This window comes from Oncorhynchus tshawytscha, linkage group LG02, assembly GCF_018296145.1.
Source record: "Oncorhynchus tshawytscha isolate Ot180627B linkage group LG02, Otsh_v2.0, whole genome shotgun sequence".
In the NCBI taxonomy this organism is placed as follows: domain Eukaryota; kingdom Metazoa; phylum Chordata; class Actinopteri; order Salmoniformes; family Salmonidae; genus Oncorhynchus; species Oncorhynchus tshawytscha.
In genome coordinates, this window is record NC_056430.1 from 27,399,123 (window position 1) to 27,413,604 (window position 14,482).

General features: G+C 40.9%; 1 protein-coding gene across 1 annotated transcript in view; it reads right to left on the reverse strand.

The window, feature by feature from the left end:
- Positions 1-14,482, reverse strand: part of LOC112218463 (immunoglobulin superfamily member 21) — a 272,888-nt gene that overhangs the window by 16,446 nt on the left and 241,960 nt on the right. Inside the window, exon 5 of the mRNA XM_024379282.2 lies at positions 8,837-8,952. Within this exon, the coding sequence (XP_024235050.1) occupies positions 8,837-8,952 (116 nt within the window). The remainder of the gene's footprint in view (positions 1-8,836; positions 8,953-14,482) is intronic.

The window sequence follows — 14,482 nt, forward strand, 5'->3', positions numbered from 1 at the left end:
AGTGATGTACTGGGCCATAAGCACTACCCTCTGTAGTGCCTTGCATTCGGAGGCCGAGCGATTTTTTTGAGGACTCAGCTTTGCCATTGAGGAACTGAAGCAAGCAGGTTTTTAGGTTTTTGTTTGAAACACAGCCCTGCGTCCCCACCATCACACAATTACTGTAAACGTACCATTAGAAATCACAATCTGGGTCAGGCGGGCATCATTTGAAAACATATTTTATTGCCAACATGGCTAGATAAGATATAAAATACAGTGTTAGACTTTCAAAAGGCACTTCAGACAAACAGATTGTAATTTTTCTGCGCATAGAATGGAGTCATGAGTGCATTTAAGTGCTTGTTCCACAGCAAAAAACATAAGGAACTCTGTTCAGGATAATCCAGGGTATAACGCATGTCATCCCTGTAACTGTGGATCAAACATCGCAATCATAAATGTTAATACTGTAAATTACATGAGTTTTCAAATAAGGAAATGTGAAGTGCACAGTTTTCTTGTATGATTTTCAAACTGTATAGTAGATAACAAGGGCTGTGAGTGGAAAGGGCTACGTAACCTTCGGTCTTAAGTAACCATACCAAATGTAACATATCAACATTATTGTAGGTTTACATAAAATACCAACTGTCAGTCCAGGATGAATGGCTGCCTTGACATTTGAAAAAGCTTGAATCCACAAAGCACCTTGCTTTTATCCAGAACATATAACAAAATCAAGCTCTAGGATGTGTCCTTCCTATTTAGAAAAATATCTCAAGATTTGCTGAAGCAGTGGCACATTTGGTGCAGTCACATCTGTTGTATGCACTGCTGACCAGTGTGGGGCACTATCTCTCCTACTTTCCCAAACAATGAAGTGAGTGCTTACTTACCAATTGTAAGTCAGAAGGATTCATACAACTCTACTGTGCAATTTATTTATTTACTGTTTTCTTTAGAAATATATTTTGACAGAGAAAACTGTTGCTTTGAGGTTGTTTTGTACTTAAATAATCATTGCATGTTATTCAAACCAGTAAAAGGATATATTGTATAAGGTCTGGAAGAGTTGCATCATATGGACCTCAGGTGCCAGTGAGAGACCATCATTGTGGATGCCTATATAATCCCATTATCATTTTATATAGGGTAGCCTAGTGTTTAGGGTAGCCAAGTGGTTAGAGCGTTGGACTAGTAACCGGAAGGTTGCATGTTCAAACCCCCGAGCTGACAAGGTACAAATCTGTCATTCTGCCCCTGAACAGGCAGTTAACCCACTGTTCCTAGGCTGTAATTGAAAATAAGAATTTGTTCTTAACTGACTTGCCTAGTTAAATAAAGGTAAAATAAATAAAAAATAAACAAACTACTCAATAATTCAGGATCATTCATACACATACAGTGGGGTCCAGAATTATTGGATCCCTTGATAAAAATGTGTACATATACTGAGCTGTATTGTATGCAAAAAAAATGTTTTTACATAATATTCTGAGGAAGAGATTTTGTAAAAAAAAATCCATTGAAAAAAGATTGGGGTCAAAATTATTGGCACCCCTGTTTTCAATAGTCTCGCACCCTCCAGGATAACGACATTCTAAAATGTTTTATGAGATTGGAGAACACGTTTGGAAGGCTCTTAGACCATTCCTCCATGCACAATCTTTCCAGATCCTTGATATCCTTCCACTTATGGACTGCCCTCTTCAAAACAAACAAAATGTTGATTTTGTGGTCGAATAACCATTTCTTTGTGGATTTTGATTCATGCTTGGGATAATTCTCTTGCTGAAAGATCCATCTATTTTTTGCTTATCTTTATTAAGGGTGCCAATGAATATGGACCCCACTGTATATACATGATAGTCAGTACCTTCTGGAAGATAGAACGCTTTAAAAGTAGGTTAAATCATTGAATAGTAATTAGTCAGTATTGTATTGGTTTACTATGCATAATTTACAATGGGAAGAATACCGTTTGTTACATTTCATGGATTATGAAATCCTCTCACATTAAGACAAAAATACACTGATCAATTGAATTTTCCTTTGAATTTGTGAATACACTTTCGGGAAAAGAAATTGAAAATGATATCCTGATATTCATCCTGATAGTCAAACTGATCGATTTACCTGAAATACCTAATCCTCACGTTTTCACTAGGCTTAAAGGGGCAACCAGAAGTTGCTATGTCCATTGATTATTGAAGACTATAACCTATAAATACCTCATGAGCCCATCAGAACTCAAAATATAAGCTTGTTTTTCTCCAATGTTTGTAAACAACGTAAATGTAAACAAACACTATAGAGCCTCAAAACTATCATCTGTTTATGAATTTGAGAGTCTTTACATTTCTCCAGCCCCATCCCTTAGCTTTATTTTTGTGTTATTGCCACTTTAATCAGCATACTAGAGGCAATGAAAGCCCATTGTAATAGAGATATCTTTAGGCTGGCTACTTCTTTTGGTGTCTGCATATGAGTCTTGCTGCTGGCTGTAATTTTGACAGTGGGCAGTGGTAGCTGTGTTGTAATGAGAAGCTATTTGTGGTTTTCAGTGGTCTTTATGCATGGTCCTTTATAGTGGAATAAAGTGATTATCAATCACGCCTCTGTTCTACATCCCCAAATGCATCAGGGTCCAATGTGTTCAGACAATAGAGCCAGAGCACACACCACCAGCTTCATTCGGATTCGAGAGAGCTTCGACAAACAAACAAAGATGTAATTCTGAACGCCCGCCCAAGCACAATGCCTTGGTGTTAGCGAAATTAAGCTGGTGCGGCACGAGGTAGGCTCTGCAATCCGCCTGTGAATAGACAGTGATGAAAAGCACCTGCACTTCAGATACTGCCAGCCTTAACCCCTTCGCCCTAACACCTTGGTTCCAAAGCTCATTTGGAAGCGTAACAATAACCCTTTCTCTTCCCCCAATGGCCCAAATACACCTTAATGTTGACAAAATCAGAGGGACAAGGCAGTACATGGTGACAGTGTGACTCAGAGAGAGAGAAAAAGAGATATAGAGAGAGAGAGAGAGAGAGAGAGAGAGAGAGGGAAAGACGGAGAAAGAGAGATTAAACAATAGTACCTACGACTTAATCATCTCTCATAATTAGCTGTTAATGCTATATGATAGGCTCATCAAAAGTATCTAAAATTGAAGATGATACACTTTTTACAGTACCTAGCGAAGCAACAACACTCTTGTTGCTTGTATAGTTTCTTCAAAGCTGACAAATTAATCTTTCTGGTGAAAGAAAGGAATGGATGTTCACAACCCAGTGCACAGCTCTTGTATGACATAGCAGCCATTGATTACGCTTACAAGCTAACCTAAAAAAACTCCCACCCAGAAACAAATGATGGCTGATCACATAAGCTGCAATGTGAAAGTCTGTATGGTAACCAAAACACTGTTGACCTCTGTTAAATGGTGTATGTATAAACACAGAACATGCATTGATAAAGACTTAGAAAAGCATTTAAGACTGGGAAAATAGCAAACAGAGCCCACAACAGCTCATTTTGTAACAAGCTCCCAGGCAACAGCACTGACAAAGAGCAAATGCGTTTCATCCAAACGCAGAATGGCGTTTGAAGTTGCATTCACAAAACCCAGGCCAATACAGTAGTGCTGCTGGAGCAGATCCTTATACAGCTAATAATGGGGTTTCATAATACCATAACTTCAAATAACAACAATTAATGACATAACGAGAATACAATTCCATTATGCTCTATACTTTGGTTAATGACATGTTACAAATAAAGACTACTGGTTGATGAAGCACTATGTAGTATGGTGTATACGTATTTGCAACTAAAAAGTCTGCAAACATGGTATTTACTATGCTGGCGAGTGTCTCTTGAAATAAATCCAAAACGATTTCTTCTGACTTAACTTTTTTTATTTATTAATGTTTTCCTCCACTGGTTAAGGACCACAGCACTATATCTCCAATGAGATGAAAAAGAGAAATGTGCAGGATTGGGGAGTCAAGAGGCACTCCTGTTATAAAATATATCTGTGAACAATGTCAGAATTTGTTTACTGGGTTTTGATTTAGTCCTACAGCACTGGGCAACCCTGGCAGGGTGATTAGCTCTCCACAGAGGCATTAAAACTTCTTCTGGAGTCAACAAAAGTACTGTATCCTCTAATATTTAGAATCATAGCATGGTCATGTTACAAACACAGACACACTTTCATTCAGACCTTCATGTAAATATATAGTTACTTGTTCCATTTCCTTGGAGACAACTCTCCTTGTCAACCAGTTTCTTAATCATAAATCTAAACTGCCCACTCCTACCACTCAATCTTCATCCAGAAAGGTTGCTTCTTTTGTTACCTCACGTAACCTAACATGAATTTAATGCTTGAACCTCTAAGTGTTTTTGAACTGAGTCCCTGATCGTGCTGGTTTAGTAATTATTTATTTTTAAATCAAATCAAATGTATTTATATAGCCCTTCTTCCATCAGCTAATATCTAAAAGTTCTGTACAGAAACCCAGCCTAAAACCCCAAACAGCAAGCAATGCAGGTGTAAGAAGCACGGTGGCTAGGAAAAACACCCTAGAAAGGCCCAAACCTAGGAAGAAACCTAGAGAGGAACAAGGCTCTGAGGGGTGACCAGTCCTCTTCTGACTGTGCAGGGTGGAGATTATAACAGAACATGGCCAAGATTTTCAAATGTTCATAAATGACCAGCATGGTCAAATAATAATAATCACAGTAGTTGTCGAGGGTACAACAGGTCAGCACCTCAGGAGTAAATGTCAGTTGGCTTTTCATAGCCGATCATTGAGAGTATCTCTACCGCTCCTGCTGTCTCTAGAGAGTTGAAAACAGCAGGTCTGGGACAGGTAGCACATCCGGTGAACAGGTCAGGGTTCCATTGCCGCAGGCAGAACAGTTGAACAGTTGAGATGGGACAACATAATCCTCTTGTCTAATTTCACACAGCCTAACAGTTAAACAAATCAAAATTCAAAGGTTAAAACATGCTACTAAATCATTTTGAAACGTCAAAATGATCGAGGTTTTAGGGGTTCTGTTAGGCCATATCAAAATGCATTAAGAGTATATAGTGAAAGATTTAGTCAATTAAGCTCTTTTTCTAATTACCAAGAGTCAGATGAACTCATAGACACAATTTGTATGTCTCTTTGTGCAGTTTGAAGGAAATTTTATGAAGGTAATTTAGCCTGCCATTGCTAACTAGCATTAGCGTAATGACTGAAAGTCTACCCGAACAGCTAGCAAGCCTTAACGGACCACTCTCTGTGAATCATCCAATAGTCTTCTATAATAATTGGCATATTTGCCACAGAGCTTCTAACACATAAGCTACAAAGGAGAGCAGAAAGTTAAAACAATTATGGAATTAAAAGTTAAAGGAGAAAGATAGGCTACAACGACCAAGACGCAACAGGTAGGCTGCTACTTTATATTCTGAATGAAGTTGTTGTTGTTTGTAACTATGTAGGACAAGAAAGCGCATGCAGTGTAGCTTCTCTCAGTTTGATGCAGTCAAGACAGGTACTACCTAATCATATTGGATGAAAAATAATCTAGTTTGGAAGCTATTATTCTACTATAGCGTGAGTCGGCACGGTTGGTTGCTATCTCTCGGTCTCTCCCCATTCTGTCTCACTCGCTCACACTCACCGAAGCCTACACACACACATAGCACGGTCCCTGCTAGAGCGTCACCTCTCTGTACCTCCAGTCCCTCACGCTTTATCAGCTCTGGTTAATAAAGTAGCTTATAGAATTTACTTTTCTGCTGCTTCCCTTGCTCGGCTCAGATCGTGTCTAGTTGTCCTCGCATCCATTAGGAACGATTATCTATATTTAAAAAATGTATTCATGCACATCGGGTCCGGATGGGAAAGCCCCAGGTCTATTTCTTGAAAGCCTCTAGTGTGAGGTGGCTAGATGTACAAGTATAAATCCTGGACAGGACACTAGTCTATCGCAGGGCCATCACCACCACAGTCTCCTTACGTAACATGTACCCTCTATATTACCTTCTATATGTATTTAGACAGAAGATTACAGTCTGACCAAATCCACTCGTAGAATCATCAGTGATTTGATGAGTCATAAAACTCCTGACCAGATCCACTGACACCCATCTTTGAAACCAAATGACTACCCCACTGCATGAGTTGATCCTCTGCATGACCAGAGCTACTCAGGGAGTCTAATGGAAAGACTACAGGCATACATATATTTGGAGAGATGGTCTTTCAGATCTATCTCATTTCCTCCTTCAAGGTTGGGAGAGAAGTCCAGCAGAGCAGGACTGTAATGACTTAAAACCAGCTGTGGGATCATTATAGCAGAGTGTCAGGCAGGCCATGGAACACACTCATGGGGCTTTATATAGGTGGTCAGTCAGTACCTGAGAGACGGAAATCATGTTCACCTTGTATTCACCTCTCACTGGGTTCATAATTAAATGATTAATGGCCCAGTGGGGACGAACAGCGAGTGGCGCCACTCAAGCAGTGTTCATAGGCTCATAGGCCAGAAGACAGAGAAGCTCGTGGCTTCAGCTATCTCTACTACCTTGTCTGCTATCTCAAAAAGTTTAGGGAATAGCAGGGTGTCTAATGGAAATTCCTGGTACAATCATTACTAATTAGTCACTTTGTGATAAGATTAATGATCCAAACTCGGTCTACCCATATGTCCATGTTTGATATTTTTTTAAATAGTCTCTATAATGACTACATTGCCTGGTGTATTTATATAAATTATGATTCACAAGTCAAACTCTTCCATAGAAAATAATCTCTGCAATCATCCCCTTCTACAACTACACAGAACAAAAATATAAACATGTAAAGTGTTTGTCCCATGTTCTATGAGCTGAAATAAAACATCCCAGAAATTTTCCATGTGCACAAAAAGCTTATTTCTCTCAAATGTTGTGCAGAAATGTGTTTAAATCCCTGTAAGTGAGCATTTCTCCTTCATCAAGATAATCTACCCACCTAACAGGTGTGACTTATCAAGAAGCTGATTAAACAGCATGATCATCACACAGGTGCACCTTGTGCTGGGGACAATAAAAGGACACTCTAAAATGTGCAGTTGTGTCACACAACACAACGCCATAGATGTCTCAAGTTTTGAAGGAGCGTGCAATTGGCATGCTGACAGCAGGAATGTCCACCAGAGCTGTTGCCAGAGATTTTTATGTTAATTTCTCTACCATAAGCCACCTCCAACGTCGCTTTAGAGAATTTGGCAGTACGTCCAACCGGCCTCACAACCGCAGACCACGTGTAACCATGCCAGCCCAGGACCTCCACATCCAGCTTCTTCGTCTGAGACCAGCCCCCGGACAGCTGTGGGTTTGCACAACCGAAGAATTTCTGCACAAACTGTCTCAGGGAAGCTCATCTGCATGCTCATCATCCTCACCAGGGTCTTGACCTGACTGCAGTTCGGAGTCGCAACTGACTTCAGTGGGCAAATACTCACCTTCGATGGCCACTTGCACACTGGAGAAGTGTGCTCTTCATGGATGAATCCCCGTTTCAACTGTACCTGGCAAATGGCAGACAGCGTGTATGGCATCGTGTGGGCGAGCGGTTTGCTGATGTCAATGTTGTGAACCGACTGCCCCATGGTGGAAGTGGGGTTATGGTATGGGCAGGCATAAGCTATGGACAACGAACACCATTGCATTTTATCGATAGCAATATGCACAGAGATAACATGATGAGATACTGAGGACCATTGTCGTGCCACTCATCACCTCATGTTTCCGCATGATAATGGCCTGCATACTCACCAGACATGTTAATAAATGCTCTGGATGGACGTGAACGACAGCTTGTTTCATTTCCCGCCAATATCCAGCAACTTCACACAGCCATTGAAGAGCAGTGGGACAACATTCCACAGGCCACAATTAACAGCCTGATAAATTCTATGTGAAGGAGATGTGTCACGCTGCATGAGGCAAATGGTGGTCATACCAGATACTGACTGGTTTTCTGATCCATGCCCCTGGTATCTGTGACCAACAGATGCATATCTGTATTCCCAGTCATGTTAAATCCATAGATTAGGGCCTAATAAATTCATTTCAACTAACTGATTTCCTTATATGAACTGTAACTCGGTAAAATCTTTGAAATTGTTGGCATGTTGCGTTAACATTTTTGTTGAGTCTACTTTACCTCCTATCTTTTCAACAATACCTTTCAGAAAACAATGAACAATTATGTACAAGTCTTTATACCACAACATATAGCAGTGGGCTAGTTGTAGAAGGGGATGATTGAAGAGATTATTTATACATGCCGTGGGCTAGTTGTAGAAGGGGATGATTGAAGAGATTATTTATACATGCCGTGGGCTAGTTGTAGAAGGGGATGATTGAAGAGATTATTTATACATGCCGTGGGCTAGTTGTAGAAGGGGATGATTGAAGAGATTATTTATACATGCCGTGGGCTAGTTGTAGAAGGGGATGATTGAAGAGATTATTTATACATGCCGTAGGCTAGTTGTAGAAGGGGATATTTAAAGAGATTATTTATACATGCAGTGGGCTAGTTGTAGAAGGGGATGATTGAAGAGATTATTTATACATGCCGTGGGCTAGTTGTAGAAGGGGATATTTAAAGAGATTATTTATACATGCAGTGGGCTAGTTGTAGAAGGGGATGATTGAAGAGATTATTTATACATGCAGTGGGCTACACCTGACTGGAACCTTTCATGTGTACATTAATATTGTTAACAGCGTGAGTTGTCCTATATACTGCACTGTATATGCACTGAACAGCATGTTCAAGTGCGTAAATGTGTGACTCACCGAAGGGGCAGGTTTGCCTCCCTTTGCAGTGCACAGTAGAGTGAAGTTCTGGGCCTGGTACCGGCTGAATGGAGCTGGACAGTTCTCTGCCGTAACTGAGATGTTGTTTGGAGGAGCTTTGGAAGGAGAAAGGGACAGGTTAGGCAACAACACATGACAGCTAAAAATGTACTAAAAATGACTAATTATACTACTATTATAAACGTTAAACTCATTATCCTTGACACTGTGTGCTCAGGATTGTTTGTGTCATAAAGCAAGGCTGTTGGCCAGGGCCCTATGCTGTGTTCAGGATCCCCTGGGTTTCATGCCAGTCTAATGGGGCTGGTTAAAGATATGGAGCAGAGCTCATGCACATCATACAGTATTAGCAGCCCATTGCCTGGCTCTCTCAAGGGAAACCTACAAGCATGTCACAGAAATAGGAAAACATGTGAGCACCACTTTACAGCAGAGAAGAGCAATGGGAGTTAAGCTGAGTGAACAGGAAATATAGCCCCTTCACATAAATTCAGATGCTTAACATGCAATCCATGTTACACTACACTAGTGCTGGTCTTTTGAAAGCAAATTCCTCAAATAGCGGTCCCTCACTGAATGTGTAGATCAATAATAAACCCATCAAGGGAGATATAGGAGTGGATGACCAGGAGTGTGAAAAGAGGGCGAGTTGAATAAATGGATGAACAATATGAAAATGCAGATGGCGGTCACAGTGACAACATCAGTTGAGGAGGATGAAAGATAGAAAAAAGTGTTGACATCTAAATTTCCTTGCTACTCTGAATGTTTCAGACTTTCCCAGTTGCTGCATCCTCAAGGCTGGCATTAGATCTTCTGCCTGCTATATTATCACATAAAGCATTTCCTGTGAATTTGCCTTCACACCCGGCATAGAGGAAGCAGAATATGTCTGGTCCGTTTGGCTTCTCTGAGCCTTTATAGGAAAGAAAAACAGTGTGTGAAACCAGGAGAAGGGGTTAAAAGAGAGCCCAGTGGGAGTTCCACCATGAATCTCTCAATTGATAAGACACGCTTAAAAAGATCCTACATCAGCGATACTGGCCTGGGAATAGAGCCGTTTCATGTGTAACTTTTATATCTAAATCTATTTGGGGGGTTTCAAGCAGACATGCCAAAGCGATTAATTGATTAAAACGAAGGGGGGACAATGTCTGATGGCCTGAGAGCCTTCTTGTTTCCACACCTCTTAATTGCTTATTGATGGGGGATGTATGGCTGTAAATTAACCTTAGAACACTCCATTAGCTGTCTAACAGAGGTCTGTCTGAAACGGGTATGATTAGCTCTCAGAGGCATCACAGGCCCAGACGGCTAGAGCTCAGAGCCTTACGTTAAATGTACAGCAGCGAAACTGTTATCCACTGCCAGAGCACCATTGACTTCACCAAAGCAAAAGGCTGCATTGCATTACAGAAGGATATTTGAGAAAAACTGGTCATTAACATGCTTTGTTCAATGAGATGCAAAGCCACAAGTCTCCTTGGCAAGTCTCTGCCTCTGACAAATTTTTAAACTGAGAGCAGGAAGTTTATCATGACTCTATTCTAACCTCATGGTTGATGCCTAAAACCCTGTGATACGTACGATGAGCCATACATATTGAAGTAAGCCTTGATTAAATATTTTAAATGATTACAAGCAAGACCTGTCATGCATAAACCACGATTTGAAAACACAACAATAGTTTGTTTAATCCTTTTAAGGATTAAGATAGTTGTTAGATGTGATATTGGCCTTACATACTCTATTTCATTACATTCCTATGTTTCTTGCACCATTTGTGGAACATTATGGATTCACACTTTGTATCATGAATTTTCATCATTTCACCACCTCATCAGTTCTGACATAATTGTTAACCTCTTTCTGCATTTCACAATTCCTCAGCACACCTTCTGTTTTCAGAATGAAACTGGGATTCTCTACTGCATGGTAGAATATTTACTTCATGTAAAAAGATGTGGCATGTGCAAAATCCATAGCAGCTAAGTTTCCTAGGCACACGTAAACATTGATTAACTGATTTCATACAAAAAAACTACATCCCTGTGTTGTGTAAGAAATTGTGTAAGAAAATTGCGTTGTGTAAGAAAAATCCTTTACACTTTGAAGAGGATGTCAATGTCTTTGACAGCTTCTTCTCTGTAAAGCGTCATATTCTATTGCTATGCAGTGACACGAGCTGCTTTACTTTGTATCTGTGCATCCTGACTGCTACAGCCTCCGTAGCCATCTCTATCACTGCATTACATACAAAGGCAAAGCTGGGAAGGACATATTTGAGACTACGTTTGAGAGGAGGCCTGGGAGGAGAATCAAAGGACGGAGGCTCTCAAGTCCAGGATATTCATCTTATCAAATACTACATTTGAAAGTGTTTGTATGGTAAAACTCTGCTCTGCATTCAATTGCTCCGCCAAGGCCAGCCTTCAAAGATGCAGCCCTTTCTCCTACATCTATACACTAAAGAAATCTCAAATTAAAGTGGAAACCATTTATTTTCCTTTCTCAGTCAGCTCAACTACAGAACAGTTCATACCACTAACAGTCCAAGCCCCCCTCTCCCTCCTCCATCTTGCTCTACACCCTCAAGCACCATTACCCTGCTCTCTTTTTAAAAAATAACAGCAAATTGGATTGGAGAGTGTGTAGAGCAGAACCACATTTAACAGAGCTCACTGGGGACTTATCTCCCAGGCCTGATAATTAAGGGAATTAGTGCTCAGGAGACAGTTGTGCGAACAAGGCAGCATCCCAACATCTCCTTTTACTCAGCGCACAGGTCTCAAGTTCACATCTCCAGGGTTTGGGGGAGAAAGGACAAAAGGAGAAGGTCCCTAGGTCTTTCTTGGCTCCTTTTCACTGAAAGTAATTTTGTAATAACTATTTAATGGAATTGTACTTTTTAGTCATGTGCTCAAGAGTAATCAGTCCAAATAATCAGTCCCAAAGTAATCAGTCCAAATGTCTGCATGACCTTTCATTTGTTTCGGTCTGCCAAGAGATTGTTGGAGGCATTGTCCTACGTGGCTTGATCAAAATCATATTCAGATTACCTTCTTGACAAATCAACCTCAACAGCTCTCTGTCATTGATGGTGATGATCTACTTGTCAGAGTATAGGGCATTCTGACTCCAAGTAGCAGCCTGAATATTGTATCATTATGTGATTAAACATGATCTATTATTGACACTGAATTTCGAGTAGATCATCATTTTGTCTCCACATTCCATAGCATGTCCCAAGTTTCCATATAATCTAATTTCAGTAACATACGTGAGTGGCAATTGATGCTAAAATGCAACCCTTGTGTAAAGCCATTATGGCAGACTTAGAAACTTTTTTTATTTTAATTCCTCTGAATATTTAATATGGATACATGCACATTACTCATACCTGCTAATAAATCATGCATGTATGTCACAGAGAGATTTGCAGGTGATTTGAGAGATCTAGGTGAACCCTAAATGGAGGGGAAGCGCTTCATTCCCCCGTGCCACAGACCATGCTTCTACTGCTGGTCTACAGAACAGACTGCAATAGGAACATTGAGCTGTGCTTGCAGGTTTAAATATAACACCACCATGAAAAGGAACAGAGGGAGGAGTGAGACATACAAAGACAATGTACAATGTTAATTTGATGATGAACTTTCAGTGGGAACAACCCACCGGAATGAAAACACTTTCCACCCCAAAAGAAAGGCTGCATCCATTATTAATTTAGCAAACTGACACAACGTAATACTTGCATCTGGTGTCAGACCTTCCTCTGACACAAAAACGAGGTAAGGCATACAGAAAATAGAAATGTCTCTATACTTTCACGCAGATTCAGAGATAACATTCTTAACACTTTGAGTCAAAGGGAATGCAAAAATACTCATATTCCATTCCATATACATATTCCAATGTGTCTCTATAGAAATACATTTATTCTCACAGCACCGTGTGTGGGGGAGACGCTTAGATGGTGAGAGCATCACTATAGCAGACAATGAAGCATAGACAGGAGTTCATGTTACAGGTAATTGGCTATTGTAACCTATCAACAAACAGCAAAAGCTATTTTCTAATAACTGACACTAGTTCTTTACATGGCACCTACTATTCACTTAAGATCTAAGAAAACTCATATACTGTAGTCCGCCTCCACACCGACAGTCACTCTCTCAATGCGAAAGCACAATGTAGCCTAGATAGAGTGGGGCTAAGTGAGTCAATGACAGGAGACGACTTTGCCAAACTGCTTGCTTACAGAAGTTTGAGAAGTCGCCCACTTGGAAGGGATACGATTGAAGGCAGAAGATGGAAGGCAGCCTAAAAAACAATCAAAGCCAAGTCCTCTCTAGGGGGTAAGAGACACGTTGAAATAAGTGCTGGCGAGAGGCTCCAAGACCTAAGACTGCTCCTTTGAAAGCAGTACCAGGAGATAAAAGACACTGAAATGCTTTTTAATCACTTTTCCATTGTGCTTTCAGCATTTACATTTACCCCCGTCCCTTTCATTTTCATTCATCATTACTGGGCTGTCAGCTCTTATCGCGTTGTCCCACCGCTAACCAAACAGGAACAAGGAGCAGGAGGAAGGGGATGAGGGACTCCTTCAACTCTGGTGACTGTCAGGAAGAGGAAGAGGATGACACACAGACAAAAGCTTGTGTCACTTTGAACAAGTTCCTCAGTTAGAAAGTCCATTAATCAAATCAAACGCTGCTGAAAATGCAGCATGCACACATACATAGTAGCTTGTGAGTGCATGTGTGCATATGGTTTCATAGATATTCATTGCTGTCAGCCCAGTCCTACCTGCTGTCTGCAGTGTTTGGACGTATCGTGGTGGCGATGTCTCTGTCGGAGAAAGAAAGCTCTATAGACTTATTATAATTTTTTTATCCATTGTTTCTTAAATATGCCACCTTGGACTGATTAGTCTTAGCCCTTCAGAGCAAATCTTTCCAAAGTTTCCCCCCAAAAATGTGCAGAAACTTTTACAAAGGAAGGCTTTCTTTCACTAGGGAGCGATTTGCGCATTTAAGCTCAATTGAGAGATGCTCTGTTTTCTCCCTCTGGTCCCATACGATAGGCAATAAGATATGTCATGGCTGTGTATAGCTTTACTGTCACTCCACTCTCCCGTGCCTGCAGCTCTCCGAGGGTAAAAACCAGCCATGGACTTAGAGCCCTGTGCATATAATGAGGACATGGGGGACATAAGAGAGGATTTCTCTAGCACGGCTCTAAGGCTGGGTTCAGAAGGGACAAAAGGGAAGGGTTTTTTGGTGTAAAGCGTAGAGTGGCAGATGGGCACCCACTACCCGGCACAGTGTCAGTAATGCTTTGACTGGCACCCTCATCCCTAAAGTCTCTTTTCCCTTTCGGGTGGGGAGGGTTGGAGGAAGCTATGCAATCTGCTTTGACTTGGCCCCCATTTACCTCTGGCCTAGTCCCCTTTTCTTGCGGGTAATTTACAGGGCCCAGGCCTGCCGGCTCCTTTAGGGCTCCCTGGTGCCTGGTGTGTCACAGACAAATTGGTTGATCAGTGTGATTGTAATGCCTGGTTCAGATGCTTTTTTTATTACACCTAATTTACCGACCAAGCAGGGAAGAATGGGGCCATAA